The following is a 23,034-nucleotide window of genomic DNA, read 5'->3' as shown; positions in this document are numbered from 1 at the left end:
TATCCCACCATTCATCATGAGTATAGAAATGGAGTAGTTGTTGAAGTTGGGCCTTAGAAATTCTCTGGAGATGTCTGAGTGAAGCCAAAAGGAGCAGTAATGACCCTTTCCACTGAAATAAGATGCATGAGTTTGGAAAAGTTGATTTTTTTCCAGAGGTCTCTTCTACTTACATCTGGGCCCAGAACTGTGTTCCTGAAAATCAGATTACTGACAGTTTACTGACTAAAGTCAGTAGAAGTGGGGAAAATTATGGAAGGAAATAGCATAAGGGAATAATAGTGGGGCAGATTTTAGAAGAGTAAAGAAATGCATAAACATCCATTGAAAGATAGAAAAATGCCATTTTCTTCTAAAATGAATCTTCAATGAGGTGGCCATAGCATTGTCCTTAAAAAAATTATTTCTGTTAAAAGTCATTCCTACCTTCAACAGGGCTTCAAACTGAGTGTCTTCATGGACTGGTAACTGGGTTGGGATATCGCACTCATTCTGTCCATGAACTACCAAGGTTTTAGTACCTACGAAAGATAAAAAGAATAATAAACTGACTTTTGCTATAGGAAAATTTGTATTTCAAAGCATAAAGTATTAAAATATTAACAATAATCTGATGTTTTTACTGTTAATTACAATACTTAATTCATAGTTACATATATATTTATTTATTTTTTATCTGGAAGTTTAATATTAATACATATATATTTTAAATATATTCACTTATTAAAAGTGATAGGTATGGAGTTCTCAATACTTTTTAAAAAGTTTTATTTTTAGTAGAGACAGGGTTTCGCCATGTTGCCCAGGCTGGTCTCAAACTCCTGACCTCAAGCAATTCACCCGCCTCAGCCTCCCAAAGTGTGGGGATTACAGGAGTGAACCACCACGCTCGGCCAAGTTCCCAATACTTCTACCTGTCTTTTACATGCATAATTGTATTTAAATCTCACAGCAACCCCATGATGTGGGTATTATGATTTTTATCTTACAAATGAGGAAAAAGAGAAATGGAATAACTTAAGAGATATATTTATTTAGTGGAAGACTTAGACTTCAAACCTCAAGCATTGCAACAAGTAATACATCCCTGTTTTCTAGATGAGGTGACCAGGCAATAAAGGTTAAGAAAATATAGACAGAGATATTAGCAAAACCAAAACAACTACTTGAAATGTAGCTTAAAGCTACATTTTCTGTATTCTTCTTGGCTGATTGAGACAATATTTATTCTACTTCATTCATTAAATTACAAATCTTTGTGAACATTATGATATACATTGACTTTTGGTGAGTTGTCTTTAAGTATGTTAAAAATAGGAGTTTCTTCGCTATAATAAAAACTGATTACTTTTTTTGGATAATCTACAGAACGTATACATACACAATTATCATTTATTGAATGCTTATCATAAGCCAGGTGTGGCAGCAAGTATTTCACATATCTCAACTCATTTATTCCTCACAATCGTGAAGTATGAATTATATCCCTATTTTATACACAAGGAAAGAAAGCTTTGAGAAATGATGTACTTCTTCACAGTTAATACTAGTTATGTGACTAATAAATGGCAGTGCTATGATTTAAACACAGGCTTCTTTGCTGAGAGAACCTGTGTTCTCATCTCTACATAACTCTGTCTTTCACTTTTATTCAATACATGTATCATCTCAAATTTTCTTAGTCACTGCACAAGGATAAAGGGATTGTCAAAATCTTTGTCTTAAGGCAAAACAAGCTATCTGAAGTGAAAAGGAATCGTATCTTGAGTTTACATCATGCTTCATGTTCTTTTGTAATGCTCCTTCTTCCTGCTTTCCCCTTTTCCAATTTTTCATAAAGCCTTCTCTCATGGAGTTTACAAAGAACTGGAGTCCATGCCATACAAACAATATTATTCTCCTTGCACTGCCAAAAATTCACTCAAAAAAGCTTTCAGTTCAGCTGGCTCTCTGCGATAGACTTAAATAAATCTTCAACCTTGGCAGCCCTTCAAGGACTGATTCATGCGGATCTCAGTTTTGAGTCTCCCTTTTCAGCTGGCAACCGCTGACTTTTTAAAGGGTCTATTGTATTTCCTCTGATTATATTAAACAAAAATTCTTTGAAGCACTCAATACTGCGGGCTAGGACTCTGAAAATTTTCTCATGAATGAACGAGCCTCTTAGTCTTTCAAAGGACTATTTATAATTTTTTTTTTTTAAGTTATGTTACTAAAAAGTACTAGTGGCTTACCTGGCATTGAAGCGGTCACCAGGAGCTTCACCTCGCACTGCTCCTTCTTCATTGTCTGCTTGAGATCCTTGAAGAAGAGGCCCTCCACGTAACCCACCACCTCCCACAGGAATGTCAGGGTGGCTGAAATAGCATCCATCCCCCACTCGCAGGGGGTCCGCACAAAGTACATAATTAATCCTACCTAGAAGTCAGGATAAGAAGAATTCACAAAGCTACAATAATCCTGAGCTCACATTCTCATTTCCTTAGCTTTTCTTGTTTTAAACTCGATCTTCTGTGCCTTCGTATTCTCCGTTCAAATGCTTCTTTAACACTTTCAACGTTACCAGGAGAGGGCATAACTGGAAAACTGACCACACAGGCTGCTGTACATTTTCATATATCACTAAAATGGCGAATTCTTAAGAAAAAAGCAGACCATTCCCCCCGCCCCCCACCCACGCATCATGTCACTTGGTAGCTAGGTACTTAAGCCATCCAAAATTCATCTGTATATGAAGTTTGCCCAAGCACTATTAGCAGCTTGGATTATGTCTAATAGTCTCAAAGCTAAGAGCACTCTACTTGGCTAAGTTGGTGAACTTCAAAATTTTTGTGTGTCTTCTTTTTTTTGTTTTTAAATTTAGGGGTACACGCGCAGGTTTGTTATACAGGTAAATATGTCATGAGGTTTGTTGTGCACATTATTTTACCAGCTGGGTTGTTTGCATACCTTCTAATGTAATTTGGAAAAACTGTGTGCCCTTTTGCACTTTTTAAAGTTGACATCTAACATGTCTCATTCGAAATTTATTTTTTATTAATAGGAGGTAGAATATGTTCAGCATTCTATACATTGAAATAAGATGACGACTGACTATAATTGGAATAGTTGATGAAATAAGTTTCAATTATCTTATTCCATAATGTGCAAATATTCAGAAAGAAATAGTGTACTTTTTTTTTTCTTGTGTGTTTTAGCCACTGTTTCTTCAAAAATTTTGTAGTCCTGGAAAACTTTCTAGTTATGTTGAAAGAATCAGAGTTGCAAACCTAATTTGTTTTGGTGTTCTAAATGCTGGACACCCTAAGGATGGCCAACTCTCACCCTTAATAGAAATTTATAAAACATAGGACCAGATAGAAAGTTCTATGGGTTAAAGTGCATTGATCAATCAGAAAAATCGATTTCTTAAAACTATTAATAACATAGAATACAGATTCTTTCTCCAACCTACATGCCTGTCAGTGCAGCCTGGTAAGCTCTGGGATGATGGGGTGGGTCTTCCTTGTGTGCGCTAGAATAATGGTTGAGATGGCAGATTTACTCAACAAGTGTTAGTGCGTATCTGTAAGTTGAGCATTTGGAGATTTATTTCTTTTAAAACTATCTGGGCATCAAGGTCTTTTAAAAATATTTTTGTTGCGGAGCTAAAGAATGGAGGAGAGCAATGGTCTGGGCAAGATTTCTCCTATTCAGTGACCTGGGGGAAGAGGTAGGTACACGGACAAGCGAAAGAAACACTGAAAGCACTCTCGCCTCCAGTCCCTGTTTGGGCTCCTTCCATACCAACCTGGATGCAGTGTAAATTTTAGCAGGGCACACACTTAAACTGAGGGAGGCCCTAACATTTCGCTTTCCAAATCCACCTTTGGTTTTTGTATGGTGTAGACAGAACCCAGAAGTAGTGGATGTTTGGCTGGAAAGCTTTCCAGATAGAACGGCCATAGGCTGTTGTCACTGAGCGGGTTGCTGTAGCTGGTGGACTTCCTATGTTAGAGCCATATGGGACTCATGGCAAGAACTCAAGGGGTCTAAAGCACCCAAAGAAGCTGAGGGGAGGTTGAATCTCCCAGCAAACACTTCCAGGAGCAGACAGGCTTTGAGTGACAGTAGCCATGGGCTTGAGTTTGTGCTCATCCAGCAACCAGCTGAAGAACATGGTCTCACAAACGAACGACTCAGATAAAATGCAAGGGGTAAGATGTGAACGAAGGTGTTTATTCTACCCAACTCCACATAGCTATAGAGACAAAAGCAGTGGGAAGGAGGGAGAATTCCTAGAGACTATGCATTTTTATCCAAGAGAGACTGAAAACCACCAAAAAGTACTGTTTATGTTTTGGTACCGGTCTGAACTTAAATCTGGATTGGATATTTATTCATATTTTTTCCCTTGGCAACCAGCAAGTAGACACTCAGGAGGAAGATGACCAAATTAGTCTTAGACAAGAGAAAGGAATTACAAATGTTCTCTGCACATGGGGGTTGTGGTGTGAGTTAAATTTATCACCCTGCTAGGGATGCATATGCATATGGATAACTGAAGGAGTATGCCCAGCACAGACACTAATTTGGCTATTGGTCTGCCTGGATTAAGGGGCAATTTCAAGCAGTAGTCATCAGGTTCTAGTCCCCAAACTGCATATTCATTTGGGGTTTACAAAAAGAATGTGAAGAACTGGTAAGTCTCAGAGGATCAGGAAAGAACTGCCAGGGCAGTTAAAACTGTCATAGACGCTGCTATGGAAAAATACATACACAGAAACTTTCCATCTAGGACAACAGTTGCATCTGTGTGTGTGTGTGTGTGTGTGTGTGTGTGTGTGTGTGTGTGTTTAAACACAGATAGGAAAAGAGGAAAAAATACTAAAAGAACACATGTTTTCTCAACAGAAAACCAAAATAAAGAACAAACATAAGGAAGTTATATATTGCTAAAGGAAGACAGAGAGGAAACTGACATTTCTATTGACTGCCCTCCATATGCCAAAGAGTATGCCAGGCAGGGGCTTCCCTACACAGAAAGTATAGGGAAGCGTAGGTGAATTTAGTTGACCAGAATTTGCCTTTAGTGACATAATTAATGGAAATTTATTGAAAAAAAATCTCCTAAGACCTTTTCATCATGGTGCTGCTTCGTAATTGGAAATGAACATTTATAACTCACCAAATAGTTGAATAGGATGTGAGATGTCTGAGCAGGAAAGTCTCCAATATTCAAGAGAAGTTTGCGCAGCATGTACATTAACTCATCCTGAAAGAGGAACGGAATTTTTAATGTTTCCTTCAGCTGCCATGCTGTAGAAAATAAAATTAACTTCTTGAAAATTCGGGATTGGGGGAGGGATTTTTCTTACTTTTGCCCACATATTGATTTTAATTATGTTCAAGATTTTCATATAGTATAGGTGATACTTGTTAAGTAGTATTTAAACCATCTGGAACACCTTTCTCCTAGGAGCTAACACTTAAAAATCACTGAGCAACACACGACTTTGTTCTTTTTAAATTGACACTGTGTGTGTGGGTCACAGGCAAGTCACAGGAAAGTTGTATATTTAGTTAACTCTATTGGCCATGGTAGCCTGATATGATGGGAATGTGAGAAGGACCTATGTTGAAAAATCATTAAACAAACCAGGTTTTTGTGAACTTCCTAATTCTGCTTTCTAGATTTTGAGTCAAAGAGAAAAAGAGAGGTTACGAGAGGATAGATTGAAATGTCTGTAATTAACTTTACCTTTCAGAAACTAAACTTAACCTTCCAGTGAATATGACTATAGTATATAAATGAACAGATAATTTTTAATCATCGCTGTATTTTGCCATTGCTTGAAAAACTACTTTTATTTGGCATATTATTTCTTACAGGGTGGTCTGACAAATCAGGATTTGGGTTAATGAAAAATTTTAACATATTCTAATAATCATACCTGTATCAGACTGCCAAGCAATCAGAATTCAATGAAGGTACTCAATAGTAGGAACATTATACTTAATTTAATCTTGCAGTATTTTAGGATCCTCACTAGCAATGTAACATACACACATGGAAGCATGAATTAATGGAGAAATTAAAAAGAAAACAGCAATTAAGTATTGCTCATCATTATCATTATTTAAAAAGTACTTATTGGCTGTGTATTGGAGGGCATTGAGTTGCATGCACTGCACTACAAAGTTCTTTGCATGATTTTAACAGTGTTCACACTTGTAGCCACAGAGCTACACTAAAAAGGAAGAGGAATTTACTTGTCTATTGCTGATGGTCAGTTTTTCCAGAAAATGTCGAAGAACCGTTGATGGATCTTCAATTAGACAGTTCCATAAGACTTGTTGAGCCACAGCACTCACTTCAGAAGAGAAAGAAAGTTGAACATTTGTCTTAAATGGAGATAAGTCTATGAGATAAAGTATTTGACAATTTACAAGCTTTAGTATCTCCTTTTTGCCTTAAAAAGGCTCTGTGAACTCTTTTCTCTTTTGAAAGGTAGATATTTGTTCTCTTGGTTGTTGTCTCTGAACATTTTCATATGTAAAGAACAGGTTACCAAAAAGTGTAGGAGTTGTCTTCAGGTATCAGCCATGCTTTTGCAAAGAATATCTCTGTGAATATATGCAATTGTCTTTGTTGTGGAAATCACCCCAATAATAGCGGTAGTAAGCACTTATTAAATTGCAGTCATAGTTTATTGTTTATTTTATGGAGAAACTGTGAAGGACTATTTGGTTTTTGAAAATATGTTTTGGTTTAGAATGCATATGAATTAGGGATTTTTTTTTTCTGTCCACATGAATACTTCAAACAGTATCTCCTTCAGCAAGATAAAGTAGTTGAGCCAGTAACAATTAGGTTCTCACTTCTAATGAGGAAGTCTTAAGAATAAATAATCCTAATGAGAAAGAAAGTGCTATTTCCGTGGGGAAAGTGGTCAGGCTAAGATTGTCCAAAAGTGCCCAGACTAAGAAAGCAGGTGGGTAAAAAAGAGGGCCAGTAAACACCAAATGGTCTTTAGTTTGAACGTGTTTCCCAAATCCATTGGTTTTCAAAAGTAGGAATACAGAATTTAGCATAAATTTTATTTCAAATAAATGATACCAATTTTTGATTCAGAAACAAACCATGCAATTAAAGTTAAAGGACATATACATAATATTAACAAAAATATAAATCCAGAGCTGTAGCTTTCATGTGTCTCTACAACTAATTAAAATAGGTGTGAGTTTTTCTCACGTTGAAATTGATTACAAAAATATCTTTACATGTGAAATAAGCCAGGCACAGAAAAATAAATACTGCATGTTTTCACTCTTTGTAGAAGCTAAATAAGTTGATCTCTCAGAAGTAGAGAGTAGAATAGTGCTAACTAGAGGCTAGGAAGGGTAGGCAGGAGGGAGGCATGGGAAAGGTTGGTCAATGGATACGAAATTACAGCTAGATAGCAGGAATAAGTTTCAGTGTTCTTTAGCACTGGAGGATGACTATAGGTAACAGTAATTTATTCTATATTCTCAAAATAGCTAGAAGAGAGAATTGTGAGTGTTCCTAACACAAAGAAATGCTATTTGAGGTGAAGGATATGCTAATTACCATGATTTGATCATTACACATTGTATACAGGTATTGAAATATCACTGTACCCCATAAATATGTACAATTATGATGTATCAATTAAAACTTCAAAATGTTCATATTATTTTTATTTTCATTGCTTAAGTAAGGCAGTTTCATGCTTAAAACATGAAAAATACAAAAAAACGCAAGGAGAAAAATAAGACTGGGAAGTCCACTCATCACAGAAACAATTATTAACGGTTTGGAGTACGTCCTTTCACATACATGAAACATATACTTACGTGCATTATTTTATTTTATTTTATTTTTTTGATATGGAGTCTCACTCTGTTGCCCAGGCTGAAGTGCAGTGGTGCGATTTCGGCTCACTGCAACCTCCGCCTTCCAGGTTCAAGCGATTCACCTGCCTTAGCCTCATGAGTAGCTGGGATCACAGGCATGTGCCGCCACGCTTGGCTAGTTTTTGTATTTTTAGCAGAGACAGGGTTTTGCCATGTTGACCAGGCTGGTCTCGAACTCCTGGTCTCAAGTGATTTGTCTGCCTCGGCCTCCCAAAGTGCTGGGATTACAAGCATGAGCCACCATGCCCACTCTACTTACATGTATTTTAAAATAGTACTATATATAGAAAATATTCTTTGATATTTGGTTTTTTACTTAGCAATATATTAACACTTTTTATATTAATATTCATGTAGAATGCAATTCCAGTGCTCACGGAATGTTATCATATGGAGGTACTATGATTAACTATGATTAGGGATTTATAGTCTTTCTAAAATTTTTTATTTTAAATAATGATCAATGTACAACGTCCTTTATATAGCCCTCATGAATGTCAGGAAATTGCTAGAAGCCAGATCTATGTCAAAAATTTTTCACACTTTTAAGGTTTTTGATACATATCATGAAACTCTGTTCTAGAATGCTTGTACAGAGTTTTATACTTCATCAGCAAAGTATGAGGATGCTCTTTCTCCTGCTTTTTCGCCAGCAATAGATATTTTCATTTAAAATAATCTTTGCCAACTTTGTAGCCAAAATGCAAGATTTAGTTACTGTTTTAAACAACAATGTTGTTTCCAGGGGTTACTGGCCATTGGATTGCCTGCTTATATCCTTTGCCCATTTTTCTAATGGGGTTTTTAAAAATTATGAATGAGTTATAAGAGCTTTTCTAAATGTAATGTTAAGAAATTAACCTTTGTCATCACAAATGTTACTCATGTTTTCCCTTACTTTATTGTTTCATTTTGCAATTATTCTTTTTAGGTAGTTAGTACATCTGGAAAGGTAATCACATAAGAGAGATGGTATTAGTGGTGTCAAGTTAATAGCTAAAAGTGACTGTTTGATTTCTATGTGGCCAAATTAGTGTTCTGTTCTCTGGTCACAAACAATGCTCCTGGACCCAACTATCTATTTTAAATGCAATTTTTTGGCCATAAAGGTAGAGGGGGAAGGAAGTGGAGAGAGTGATAGTGTTAGTGCAGTATGTTGGAAATCTTTAATTATAATATATGCATAAAACAGTTCAACACGTGGTCAGTAGATAATGTGTTTAAGAGCAACCTACTGTCTTCTATCAGATAAACAGCTTAAGAATATCACTGATGATCCAACTGTTCAAAACTGTACCTGCTACTCCATCTTCCCGCACCTCACCATCCTCCATCAGATGAACAATGGGAAGTACTGCTGCACAGATGCATGCTGGGAACACTGCTTGTGGGGGCTGAGGCACATGGTGGTTTGGCGTGTGTTCAGTGGTATGTTCCTCATCTAAAATGGGAGACAAAATCAGGGTGCTTTTCTCAGTAATGTAATTCTTTGTTGTTATTGTTGTTTTGAGACAGGGTCTCACTCTGTCACCCAGGCTGGAGTGCAGTGGCATGATCACCGCTCACTGCAGCCTCGACTTCTTGAGCTCAAGAGATCCTCCTGTCTCAGCCTCCAGAGTAGCTGGGACCACACAGGTGTGCCACCACATGTAATTTTTTTTATTTTTTGTAGAGATGAGTCTTCACTATGTTGCCCAGGTCAGTCTTGAACTCCTGGGCTCAAGCAATCCTCCGACCTCCACCTCCCAAAGTACTGAAATTACAGGCATAAGCCACTGCATCTGGCCTCAGTAATGTAATTTTAATGCAACATTTCTCAGTTCAAGGCCTACTTATTTAACAGCATAATCCTACCAATGAGAAAATGCCAACATTTTAAAAAAGATGACATTACACAAAGTGCCTCTGCATTTTATAACAAACAAAAAAACCAGCCCACTTTCCAAGTACCACTATTCTTGTTTGGTAGAGAAGCAAAGCACAGACATTCTGGGACATGTGGATCAGCTCAGAATGTTAAATCAATGAAGATAAAATTCTAAGCAGAGACTAAGACATTTTTCATAGATGCAACTGGTTGTGTGCATGTAAGTGTGTGCAAGATGGTAAGCAGTAATATGGGGTAGAAGAAAACACACATGCATTTAGGATAAGAATGACATAGCCCACTCATATTAATGTTTTCATCCTCATTGATAAATACAATAACAAATTAATAATAAATATAATTGCATATAGGAATAAAGGAAAAAGTTTAGATTTAGTAGGCAAGGAAGGTAGAAAAGGTATTTAACAGCTTATTAATATGAAAATATACATGTCATTTTTCTAAAGCACTAAAGAACTGTGAGTGTTTGATTCTCATATTAAAACTTACATGGCTATTTGGAATTTTAGAAGGCCTATGGACCAGAGGGTAAGAGACTTATACTGTCATTCTCAGTTCTGGCTTTGAGAGGTGAAGCCAGCTGAGCTTCTGGGTTGGATGGGGACTTGCAGAACTTTTGTGTCTAGCTAAAGGATTGTAAACACACCAATCAGCACTCTGTAAAATTGCACCAATCAGCACTCTGTGTCTAGCTAAAGGATTGTAAATGCACCAATCAGGACTCTGTAAAATCGCACCAATCAGCACTCTGTGTCTAGCTAAAGGATTGTAAATGCACTAATCAGCACTCTGTAAAATGGACCAATCAACACTCTGTAAAATGGACCAATCAGTGCTCTGTAAAATGGACCAATGGATGTGGGTGGGGCCAAATAAGGGAATAAAAGCTGGAATAAAGTAAAATAAGGGAATAAAAGCTGGCCACCTGAGCCAGCAGTGGCAACCCACTAGGGTCCCCTTCCACACTGTGGAAGCTTCGTTCTTCCACTCTTCACAATAAATCTTGCTGCTGCTCACTCTTCGAGTCTGCACTACCTTTATGAGCTGTACTCACTGTGAGGGTCTGTGGCTTCATTCTTGAAGTCAGCAAGACCAAGAACCCACCAGAAGGAATAAATTCTGGACACAGCCTCATAGTAGATGCATACGGAAATCTTTAAAAATGTATATAGATATAGTGGGCCAAGCACTTCTGGAACAGTGGAGTATAGATCCCTGAAATCTGTTCCTCCATAAAAACAATGAGAACACTGTGAAATACACTTTTTTTTCGGAGCTTTCAAAATTAACCAAAAGCTTAGAACTATTTGAGGACCATGTATTAAAAAAACAAACAAACAAAAAAAAAAAAAGGAAAAAGAAACGTAAACTCTTGGTGAGACCAGTAGTATTTCTGGCATTTTAACTTGCCCTACTTACTCACCTCTCCCTCTTCCTAGGTCCTTAGGAGCCTTGAAAATTGACAACCTTGCAACCATTGTAGCTGTGAAAACCAGCAGCCTAGTAGCCACTGGATGGGCAGAGCAGTTTTGGGGCTCCCTAAAAGCCTCAACACCAGAGAATTGTCACTACTTGACCTATCTAGAACCCCATGGAAAATCCCTATTCACAGGATTTGTCTTTATTTAGCTTGACTCAAAGCTTACTTAGTGCAAATAGCTTTATCCCCAGGGCATTTACAAAAAAAAAGAGAAAAAATCAGCAACAATTACTTAACATCGTAGCTGTCTGAGGTGTTCATATCAGTTGGGAGAAGCTGGAGGCTGACAAAAAACTTAAAAGGGAAATCTGGGGAATGAGATTTCTAGAGGGCTTGCAAATCACTGGCATATTCCTGGGTATCTAGATGGCTGTACATGTGTACAATGTTGTGCACATGCCCAGGAAGGACCTGAGAAATTCCTGATCTCTCATATTTGGCTAACGTTTAAACTCTACACAAACAGAAAGTACAAAAATGAAGGCTAAGGCAGAGTTTTAAACTACTGGAACACTGAAGATGTGCCTCAACACATCCAAAGTGGTCCTCAGTAAAGGCTGGAAGACCTGGAAGACTTATTAGTTCGAGGCACTTAAAATCTCTGTCTAATCATTACCTGACCACTAATGCAACCAAGTGGGGATTTCAGTGCTCATACTCAACAAAGCTTAGGGACTTTACAAAATTAGTCAAGGAAAATTACTAAACAAACAAATAGCAACATAATAACAACAAAAAACCCTCATGAGGAAAGGGGGACAATTGATTTGCAGAGTTGCCACATTATATAATTCAAATTGTCCATTTTTCAATAAAAGTTATGAGACATATAAGAAACCAGGAAAATATTGCCCATATACAGAAATAAAAGTAGTCAACATAAACTAACCCTGAGGAAGCTTAAATGTTGGACTTACTAGACAAAGATTTTGTCAGCTATTATAAATATGTTTTATTTTAATATGTTATATATTTTATATAAAACATACTATCTTATAAAGTTATAAGATAAAGGTATAAATAAAACTATGTCTTTCACGTGGCATATGTTATATATTAAAATGGCAGACATAAATCTTACCTTATCCAAAACTGCAATAAATGTAAACTGACTAAATAAACAAAAGGCAAAATTAGCAGAATGGATAAAAACGAACAAATATGAATCAACTGTTATGTTCTAAGATACATAATTTAGTTTTAAAGACACAAATAAGATGAAAGAAAAGGATGAAAGAAGATATGCCATACAGACAGCAATAAAAAATGATGTGGAGTATCTATGTTAACATTAGAAGAAGTACACTGTAAGTGAAAAATTTTTACTACAGGCAAAACAGAGCATGTTATAATGATAAAATGATCAATCAGAAAGACATAACAATTATACAAATATCTGCATATCAAGATTTCATGGTATTGAGAGAAGGATTGACATACAGATCAGTAGAACAGAAATGAAAGACCATAAATACACTAATGTTCAATTGATTTTTGACAAAGGTGCCAAGAAAATTCAAGGGAGGAGAATAGTCTTTTCTATAAATAGTGCTGGGACAACTAGTTATCTAAATGTAAAATTCTAACTCATAATATAACAAATATTAACTCAAAGTTGATCACACGCCTAAATATAAATGCTAAAACTCTTAGAAGAAAACATAGGAGTAAATCTTTGCGACCTTGGATTAGACAATTGTTTCTTAGATATGACACTAAAAGCACAAATGACAAAAGAAAAAACACACACATTGGATTTAATTAAAATAAAAAACTTGTGTGCCTCAAAGTTACCTTTAAGAAAGTAAAAAAGACACTCACTTCTCAGCCTTTTGGCTAAGATCAAGTGAAGAAAGTAGAAAGACAAATTATGAAATGGGAGAAAATATTTGCAAATCATATATCTGATAAGTGACTTATATACAGAATGTATAAATAGTTCTCATAATTTAACAGTTAAAAGACGAATTGCTAGGCCGGGCGCGGTGGCTCAAGCCTGCAATCCCAGCACTTTGGGAGGCCGAGGCGGGTGGATTATGAGGTCAGGAGATCGAGACTATCCTGGCTAACACGGTGAAACCCCGTCTCTACTAAAAGTACAAAAAAATTAGCCAGGCGTGGTGGCAGGTGCCTGTAGTCCCAGCTACTCGGGAGGCTGAGGCAGGAGAATGGCGTGAACCCTGGCAGCGGAGCTTGCAGTGAGCCGCGATCGCGCCGCTGCACTCTAGCCTGAGCGACAGAGCGAGACTCCTCTCAAAAAAAAAAAAAAAAAAAAAAAAAGACTAATTGCCCAATTTAAAGTGGACAAAAGATTGAATGAACACACTTTTACCAAGAAGATACACATATAGTCAATAAGCATATGAAAAGATTCTCCATATCGTTTGTCATTAGGGAGGTGCAAATAAAAATCACATTGAGTTACCACTTTACACCCACAGGGATGGTTAAAATTAAAAACAAAAACAAAAACAAAACTAGGGACACACACTGAAATCAGCTGAGGAGGTTTTAAAAACATTGATGGGTCTTACCCTCAGAGATTTTGATTTGGTCTTAGGTATGGTTGGAACTTTTTTTTTAAGCTTCCCAGTTGGTTGTGATATACTGTAGCTAGGTGGAAAACTATTAACTGTCTAGAATAATGTATTCTGAACCCTCAGCAATATGATTACATGCAATGTAATTAAAATAGAGCCAACTTAAAAATGACATTGCTGAGGTAAATCAACAATATTTTTTTAAAGAATGTCATGCTAATTTTTTTAGAATGTCAAGTCATGAGACAAGTTATTTAATGAAGACAGTGTAATCAAGTGAGATAATGATATTAACCAGGAAGTGTTTCAAACCACGTAAGTCAGGAGAAATAAACGTATGCAAGAGGACACACCTTCAGCACTGACGGCTGAACGCACTGACCAGACTGACCCGCGGCGGAAGGAATAATTCCTGTGGGAAGTGCTGGAGGTGCAGGATGGACTCACAGACAGTCGACGGGATGCCAGATTGGTGACTTCTTCTACTGGCAAACAAAATGGGGAATGTGAACTTTGGCTTTATAACAAAACAGTTATCATTATCACATTGCTCTTATATCACAAATGCTTACTGCTCTCAGACCATAAGGCTTAAATTTTTTTGAGTGTACTTAGAAAAGGAAAAATAGCCGGGCGCGGTGGCTCAAGCCTGTAATCCCAGCACTTTGGGAGGCCGAGGCGGGTGGATCACGAGGTCAGGAGATCGAGACTATCCTGGCTAACATGGTGAAACCCCGTCTCTACTAAAAATACAAAAAACTAGCTAGGCGTGGTGGCGGGCGCCTGTAGTCCCAGCTACTTGGGAGGCTGAGGTGGGAGAATGGCATGAACCCGGGAGACGGAGCTTGCAGTGAGCGGAGATGGCGCCACTGCACTCCAGCCTGGGAGACACAGCGAGACTCCACCTCAAAAAAAAAAAAAAAAAAAAAGAAAAGGAAAAATAAAAATTAAAAAAGCTCTACAGAGGAAAGACAGAAAATATCCCCTGAAGTTTTTACAAAAGCAGGGCAGAGAATCACTCAATTCAGAATGATTAATCATTTTTTGATACCAACTGACAAACTGCACTTGTGAAGGTTGAAAGATTGGTTGCATTTACTTTAATACACCTACTGGATTCAGCAGTTCCTCAAGTCATTCATTTAATGTAACTAATGTCCACCTCTGAAAATGGCTAACTCTAAACTTCAGAAAGTTTGGTTAGTGTCAGGAAGTGAGAGAGAGACGGAAGGGGGCATATCACCTCATGTCACATAAAATTGTCAATGTTAATTTCAGAGCACGTTATTTCCCTGAGACTCAGCCCCCCAAGAAATCCTGTGTGCAGAGGGCACCTTCTTCTTCCGGCTCTGAGCTGGGCGTGCATGTGGGCTCATAGCAGGCCTCCTGGGTGATGGGGATGGCGGTGATGAGGCTCGCTTCTCGACCAAGACGTTTCTTTTCTTCCTCCTGCTGCAAGTTCTTTAAGATGTGTTCTGCCCTTTGATGGGAGCGGGACACAGCCCGGGCTGAAAAGGATTTCTGTGGAGACATAAAGGCAAGCTCATTTAATAGCAATTCTTCTGCAAGGTCACAGGCATAAAGAGTGTTCGAACGAATCACACAAATGTAGTAGTTTGTCCTCAGGAAATGTTAGGATACCCATGATCCAGTTTCATGGATATTTGTCTTTTTACCAAATTTCCAAGCTGCGTATAGTTAAGCTATTCTTTTTTTTCATTCAATCAGAATGATTCTTCAAGAACATCTATAATTTCTGGAAAGAATCCTATTTCATCTTAGGATGTGGGGGGATATCAATGATTTCCTGTTTAAATATTAAGATCAAATAAAATTTATAAGTACTCCATTCCTTTCTAGAATTTTTTGATCTGTTTTTAAAAGGACATTTATTTTAGGCTGGGTGTGGTGGCTCACGTCTGTAATCCTAGCACTTTGGAAGGCTGAGGTGGGTGAATTACTTGAGGTGAGGAGTTCGAGACCAGCCTAGGCAACATGGTGAAACCCCGTCTCTACTAAAAATACAAAAATTAGCTGGGCGTGGTGGCACATGCCTATAATCCCAGCTACTCAGGAGGCTGAGGCATGAGAATTGCTTGAACATAGGAGGTGGAGATCACACCACTGCACTCCAGCCTGGGCAACAGAGCGAGACCCTGTCTCAAAAATAAAAACGAAGGACATTTATTTCATAAGGTTAATAAAAATGAAAGTCAGAACCATGGAAAGGAGGAAGAAAGAGATCTCTCATATAAGCCAGTTAGTTATATGGCTTATTTCATTTCTGTAGCTCAAGTATCTGTCACACTATAAACACTTAATAATATTTGTAGGAACAAAGTTATGGAATGAAAATTATGAGAGCTGATAGTGTTACTAAGGTTGAATATAAAATCTGACTAACAGTAGCTAAAGCATACTGGAAAAATATTAAGAAAAACTCACTCCTCCATAGATGAAGGATCAGGAACAATGAAGAAAAGAAGATTCACTGTAAAGTAGCTATTCTATTCATGTCTTAATCATGATGCTTATGCCCAGACAAATTCCAAGAGCTCCAAGAGCTTTGAAGACAGAGTCAGTGGTCCCTGAGCAGAGAAGTGATCACTGGAGTTCTTCTCTAACCTCTTGAAGTAATGTTTATACACAATGGCAATTCCACATCTCTTTGTTGGTTTATAGTCACACGGTGTTTAAGAGACAGGCAGGGGATGTTGATCACTCTTCTACAGGGCTGCATTTGTAGACAATCCCTTTATGGAGGATCTTAACGTAAGACTAAAGGTTTCCTATGTTGAATGACAGAGTAGCAATTGAGAGCATTTTTATTTTACTTTTTATTTTTTATTTTTTTGAGATGGGGTTTCGCTCTTGTCGCCCAGACTGGAGTGCAATGGCACAACCTCAGCTCACTGCAACCTCCACCTCCTGGGTTCAAGCAATTCTCCTGTCTCAGCCTCCCAAGTAGCTGGGATTACAGGTACCTGCCACCATGGCCAGCTAATTTTTGTATTTTTAGTACAATCCATTTTCAGAGCCAGGTAGCTAAGCTGGTTTATTATATTAAGGCATAAGGTAAGAACTGTGGAATGAGAAAAATAACTGGATATAAAATCAAGGGACTTGATTTCAAATCTGCAGTGAGCTTGGAATACAGACTGTGGCCAGCTCAGATGAACCCATCACCTCTTCAGGAGACAAATCAAAGATCTTTATGTTGGTGGCTCAGATGCTGAAATTACTGCCCGTGTGGGAGAAGAACCAGGTGTGTATTTCCCTTCGGCAAGGTACCATCAGATATGAAGGTAGAATTAAAATAAAATGGGCATACTGTGATAGGAAAGAGTTTAAAAAACAGTTCTCCAAAGAAAGCTACAAATGCCTAGAAATGCTATGAGTAATATGGAAAGATGTTCAAACTAATTTCATATATTCAACTAACTTTTTCAAAGAAGTGTGAATAAAATAAACAGTAAGTGGTTTTTGGCCATTCAAAGTGGCAATTAAAATAATAACATTAGTTAATAAGATACTTTTCAATTCTACTCTATAAGGACAAAGTGATATGACTTTTCTGGGGATATTTTGTGAGATGCATCAAAAACCTTTAACGGTTATTATTTTATTATTGTCATAAATCCCATAGGAATTGATGCAAGGAAATAATGATAGATTTGTGCAAAGAGGTGTTCTTTTTTCTATTTTTGCTTTATTTTCCAAATTTTCTACATTACTCTTGTAATTTAGAAAAATACTATTAAACAGGTGAAAAAGGCATATTTTGAAGATCAGTGTTTTCAAAAGGTGCATATTCTTGTTTTTTGTCTATAAATGGACTGTGTTCTAAATCTGACCATTTATGAGTTATATTACACATAGCAGTAATAAGAGCAGGGGTCTCAGAGTGATGTCTGTGATGATGATACTGATGATCGACAAAATGAAGAATAAACTAAGGTTCAAACAAGGAAATAGCTGCCAACTCTCTTCTTTTTCTTATTTTTTCAGGGCTAATGTCTTTAACTTGGCTTACATATTATTGGTTAAATGAGTATGTTCATTATGTAATAAACAGAGGCAAAAGGGCTACCTTTGGCCAAGAAATCAATGCCTAATGCTTTTAGTAGCTTTAGAAGGTGGCTTCTGCTTTGATTATAAAACAATACTTTTTTTTTTTTTTTTTAGATCTGCAAGTGCTCACTACTGGATATTATTCCCTCTATTATATTCACAAGGACAAAGACTTTTTGTGCTAAGTTTCTGTGTTATCATTACATTCTTATGATGAGAATGAACAAATTACCGCAAACATGAATTGTTCTCTTTTACATGTACACCATGGAACCTGGAGATATTGGAATGGAAATGTGTGTTACTCACAGACTGGTCTTCATTAATGGGGTCCTGGACACTCCCGCTGCACTGAGGAACCCAGGGAGGGTCAAACATTGGGACAGATGGCATTCCAAGCACCGGCGAGGGAAGGGTGAAATTGATACTGGGAGGCGGAATCTGTTAGTTGACATCAGAAAAATTAGGTGAGAGGGAATATAAGCTAGAATGAGGCTGAAGTATAATAATGACACAATCTGTCTTAGGAAGTGTTAAGGATCCAAGTGACTTCGCACAGAATGTGCAAGAATTTTAGAAAAGGGCTATTTGCCAAGATTTTCTGTTATAGAGCACAGGATGAACCTATCTGGGCCTCAGTTTACTAATTCATTAAAGGCTTTCAATCAAATGATCTCTATTTGAGTTTATCACCCATCCTCCAAAACACACCTGTAAGTTTATATATAGCAAAATGATTAGAAGATAATTCCCCAGACTTTCATATGCTTACCTCTGGAAATGCTGGTGAGATTTTGAGGTTTATAGAGACTTGATTTTCTTACTCTATACTCTTCTGTGTTTTAACTTTTTAACAGTAGGAATACATTCATGTATGTTAGGTTTACTTATATAATCAGAGAGAAAAAATTAGAATATCTTTGGCCACACACTGTGACTCTGAGGTTCAAGGGTTTAAACAAACAGTGGTTTGGGTTTGCTAATGTAACTCCTCTGTGAGAAGTATCCCTCACCTTAAAAATCTGCTGTGCTCCTTCCTCCATCCGGGGCCAGACCTGATAGCGAAACCTCCAGAGCGTGTGGAACTTGAGGACAGCGTTCAGCCTCTGCACGGTCTCTGGGTGGTGGAACTCTGACATCAGCATGTCGGACACGGCCTCAGGCACCTTCACTGCACACAGCAGGAACATGGCAGCTGGAGACAGTCAATATTTCATCAGCTATGCTTTTAAAATGCTGCTGAGTTCCCGGGGTTGGGGAGAAGTGGAAACTGCTTATATCTTATGAAAATGACTCCTGAGCTATATGGAGCTCGGCTACCAGCACTGGCAAAAGCAAACCTTTGTACCACCCACAGCCTTCCAATAGCTGGTGCGAGGGCAGCAACAACATGACATTTCAGTAGAATCACTCACGCTAAGCAAAGTTTCCTTTGACTCACAGTGAAAAGCGAATGCCAGAGGAAGCAAATGAAATAAGAAAAGTACATCTTGAAGTATGATTTTTAGGAGATGGCTAGAGTCATCTCTTAGTAACCCAAGGACAATAAATAAAGTTATCCTTTAAAAACTACCTCAGTTACATTGGCTACATTTTTAAAATTCCACATCATAGACTCTATTAGAAACATATATCCTTCCCAGAGATAGAAGAGGTTGAGAAGCCAAAAGAGATTTAGTGAGTCATAATACCATGAAAAATTTTTGTGAAAAGCCAAATATCAGTAAGTGAAAGGCCAAGTTCCACGGTAAGTTATAAAGCTAATGAATAATGACTTTGTAAATAAACTTTATAATACAGATAGAGGAGCCAGTGGCAGTTATAAAAACATACCCTACATGATTATGTCATGAATCTCTCATGTTCTCTTTCACAGAGCGTAACAATGTGTTTAGGCAGTTGTCCCAGAAGAAGTGGGGTTAAATCCTAGTAGTTCTGATACTTCCCTGCCAAAAGATCTTGGGCAAGCCTCTTAACTTCTCTTAGATTCCAATTTTCTTTATTGGTAAACCTCCCAGAAAAACAATAGTGATAATGATAATACTAATACCTTTTAGAACAATAATAATACTAATACCTGCTTCCAAAGTTGTTTTTAGAAGAAAATAAAAGAATATATAAGAAAGTGCTTTGTGTAGTGAAAAGTACAACACATTTCTAATGCATGTTGTTTTTTAAAAATAGAGGCAATATAGTTGTAATGGGAAGGGCATCTATCTGTGCAGTCAGAAAATCTGGGTTTGGTGTCCTTGCCCTTTGAGCTGTGTGAACTTAGATACGTCCTTCCAATTCTCTGACTCAAGTTGGCTCATCTATAGAATGGTTTATCAATAAGATAACGAATATGATCTAGTTCTATAACAAATGCAAGTTATTGTAATCACTATCTTTTGATAATATTTTTCTTTAGCCTACCAGGTGCTTAAATCTCCACTCTTTCTCCTTTCTTTGCTTTTCTTTAAAATGTACTCTACCCTGCCTCACTTTTTAAACACTCGGCTCATTCTTTAAGTCACTGCAGAGTTCCATCTTAATCTCATGAAAAAGATTTCTTGTAATGCTCACAAATCCTCAGATCCAAAGGTAGTTTTATAGCAGTTGTTTCCTTTCAGTTTTTAATACCTTCATAACAATCACCTTGAAGAACTATTTTCCTTTGCTTCCACAGCTTGAGATTATTTGAGTTGTGTACTTTTCTCATCACTTTTTCTAGCTGGGCTTCTTCCTTTGGTCCTCTAGACGTGGAGAAGACCAGTGGCTTAGTGGTTATTCCTCATCTCTTTCTTCTCTACTGACCCTCTCCCAGAGAGCCCATCTACTCTCATTATTTCAGCTGTCATGTATATCAACTTGTTCCCCAAGTTTACCTCTAACTTTGGCCTTCCTCTTTAGTTTCAGTGTCATGTCACCAACCATATATTACCAACTCTCCTTCATCTAAAAATTACTATTTCTTTTTGAAAAAATTTTAAAAATTTATTTTACAAATATGTACATAATATTTGTACACATAGAGTACATGTGGTAATTTCATTATAAGCATAGATTGTAATGATCAAGTCAGATTATTTAAAATATCCACCACCTCGAGTACTTAGTTTCCATGTGTTGGAAACATTTCAAGTCCTGTCTTCTAGCTATTTTGAAATATACAATACTTTGTTGTTAATGATAGTCACACTACTGATAGTCACACTACTATGCTGTTGAACATTAGGACTTATTCCTAACTGTACATTTGTACCCATTAGCCAGCTTCTCTTCATCCTTCCTCTACAACAAAACACTATTTTTAAAACCAAAGTATTCCACATATTGCTGCAGTATCAAACTTAGTAACAATTCACACTCTGTATACAAGATTGCTCTATGGCTCAGAAGCCACGACTGGTTTTTCACAATTCAATGCAAGGTCCACAGTCATAAGCCTGATATTCAAAGCCGGTTACAAGCTGAGTCCTACTCACCTTTCTAATATTATGCACTCGTGACCCCTCTACAAAAGCCATGCTAGTCTTCAGTCTCCTCAGGCTTCCCAAAAAGCCCAGTGCACTTCCACATTCACCCAGTTTTGCACCCACCATTTTCCCCGCCTGGCTAACTTCTAGGTGTTCTTTAAAGGCCAGTCCATTTGTTTATATTTAAGTTTCCATGACTATCCCACATTTGGGAAGTGTGCCATTCCCTGAACTCCCATAGTGCTCTCTGAGAAGCAAAAACCTAAGCTTTAATGTGAACAAAGATATTTTACCAAGATATTTATTGCAGTGTGGTATAAAAGAGCGAAAGGCTGGACTCCACCTAAATTTTCATCAATAGGTCTTGGTTAAATAAATTATGATATGTCTATTCATTCAGTGGAATATTTTGTAGCCATTAAAAAGAGGTAAAACTATAAACTGACATTTAAAAGCAGTCTGCTAGACATAAATGAAAAAATTCAAAGTGCACTTACAGCATGTCCCATTTGCATGAAAAACAAAACATGCAATATATAACTTACATACATACATACATATATGTGTGTGAGTGTGTGTGTGTATATATATATCTACAAATAGTTTACCCTAGAAGGATTCCTGAGAAACTTAAAAACTGTTGCCTCTGCAGAAAGGAATGGCGGGGGGAGGGGGAAGGGGGCTGGGGAATGTGGAGAGCGGAGCGGGTCACAGGAGAGAGGGCAATACTTTTAACTTCATACAATTTTGTATTACTTGAATTTTTATCACGTGTATTTTGAAATTAAAATAACCACATACAAATTTAGGGATCTGTACAAAAAGTGGAAAAGTGAAGAATACACATTTTGCCTCTAGCTATGTGGCCTTGGACAAATCACTTAAATGTTAACACATTTGCTTCGATACCACCTTTTGGACATAGAACATTACTCACATAAGATTTGATAAAGTTAATTATGGTGGTGCATGTTAAATCTAGGAGAGGACACAAAAAATAATTCTGTCTCTTGTGAAATATAGTGAAAGTGCAGGATCTGGGGAAAATCATTCTCTATCATTTGGTAACACCCTGAGAGAGACATATGCTTTGGTGCAGACCATATGGTGAAATTGGAAGGCAGCACACAAACCCTGGGTCTACCTTCCTATAGCACACAGCTCTAGAGTCTACAGTTATAGCAATTGCCATTAACTTGACCTAGGAGCAAAAATAGAATGAAAGCCCCTCTCTCTTATTTAAACACTTGGATCAGTAATGGCAGTGGTAGCAGGCGCAGGGTTCCAGGGGGTCTTTATTTACCTGCTGCCCCTGCCATGTGTTCATCCATGCTGAGCAGGAGCTCCCAGGCAGCTGGCTGGATGTCTCCATACATCTCCTCTGTCAGAACTGGTGCTGCCTTGATTAACAGAGATAAGGGAGCAGGCGACAAGCTCATCACCTGGGAAAAGATGGAAATCATGTTTTAAAATTTTTTAAGACAGTGAATACTACACTTCTCCTGAAACTTAAAAGCCACTTCCCCTCTCTCTGATTGCCTAAAGTGACCTTAAAATACTTTCTAAAATGGGAGCATATTTAGTTGACAGCGCATATGATAAGCTTTATACCTTATTAACTGAAGCATAATTAGAAAAAAACCCACTAATTTTATGATGTTTTCACCACAAAATTGCTTT

The 23,034-nt window shown here is 37.4% G+C and overlaps 1 protein-coding gene across 1 annotated transcript in view; it reads right to left on the bottom strand.

Annotated features, from left to right (window-relative positions):
- UNC80 (unc-80 homolog, NALCN channel complex subunit) overlaps positions 1-23,034 on the bottom strand; it is a 226,497-nt gene that overhangs the window by 60,562 nt on the left and 142,901 nt on the right. Inside the window, exons 31-40 of the mRNA XM_077957497.1 lie at positions 22,658-22,796; positions 18,910-19,091; positions 18,206-18,337; positions 15,160-15,346; positions 14,179-14,310; positions 9,215-9,358; positions 6,253-6,353; positions 5,168-5,254; positions 2,235-2,418; positions 427-521 (exon numbers count right to left, since the gene is read on the bottom strand). Coding sequence (XP_077813623.1) covers positions 427-521; positions 2,235-2,418; positions 5,168-5,254; positions 6,253-6,353; positions 9,215-9,358; positions 14,179-14,310; positions 15,160-15,346; positions 18,206-18,337; positions 18,910-19,091; positions 22,658-22,796 — 1,383 coding nt within the window. The remainder of the gene's footprint in view (positions 1-426; positions 522-2,234; positions 2,419-5,167; positions 5,255-6,252; positions 6,354-9,214; positions 9,359-14,178; positions 14,311-15,159; positions 15,347-18,205; positions 18,338-18,909; positions 19,092-22,657; positions 22,797-23,034) is intronic.

The sequence above is a fragment of the Macaca mulatta genome, chromosome 12 (assembly GCF_049350105.2).
Source record: "Macaca mulatta isolate MMU2019108-1 chromosome 12, T2T-MMU8v2.0, whole genome shotgun sequence".
NCBI lineage: Eukaryota > Metazoa > Chordata > Mammalia > Primates > Cercopithecidae > Macaca > Macaca mulatta.
This window is presented reverse-complemented; position numbering and strand designations above follow the sequence as displayed.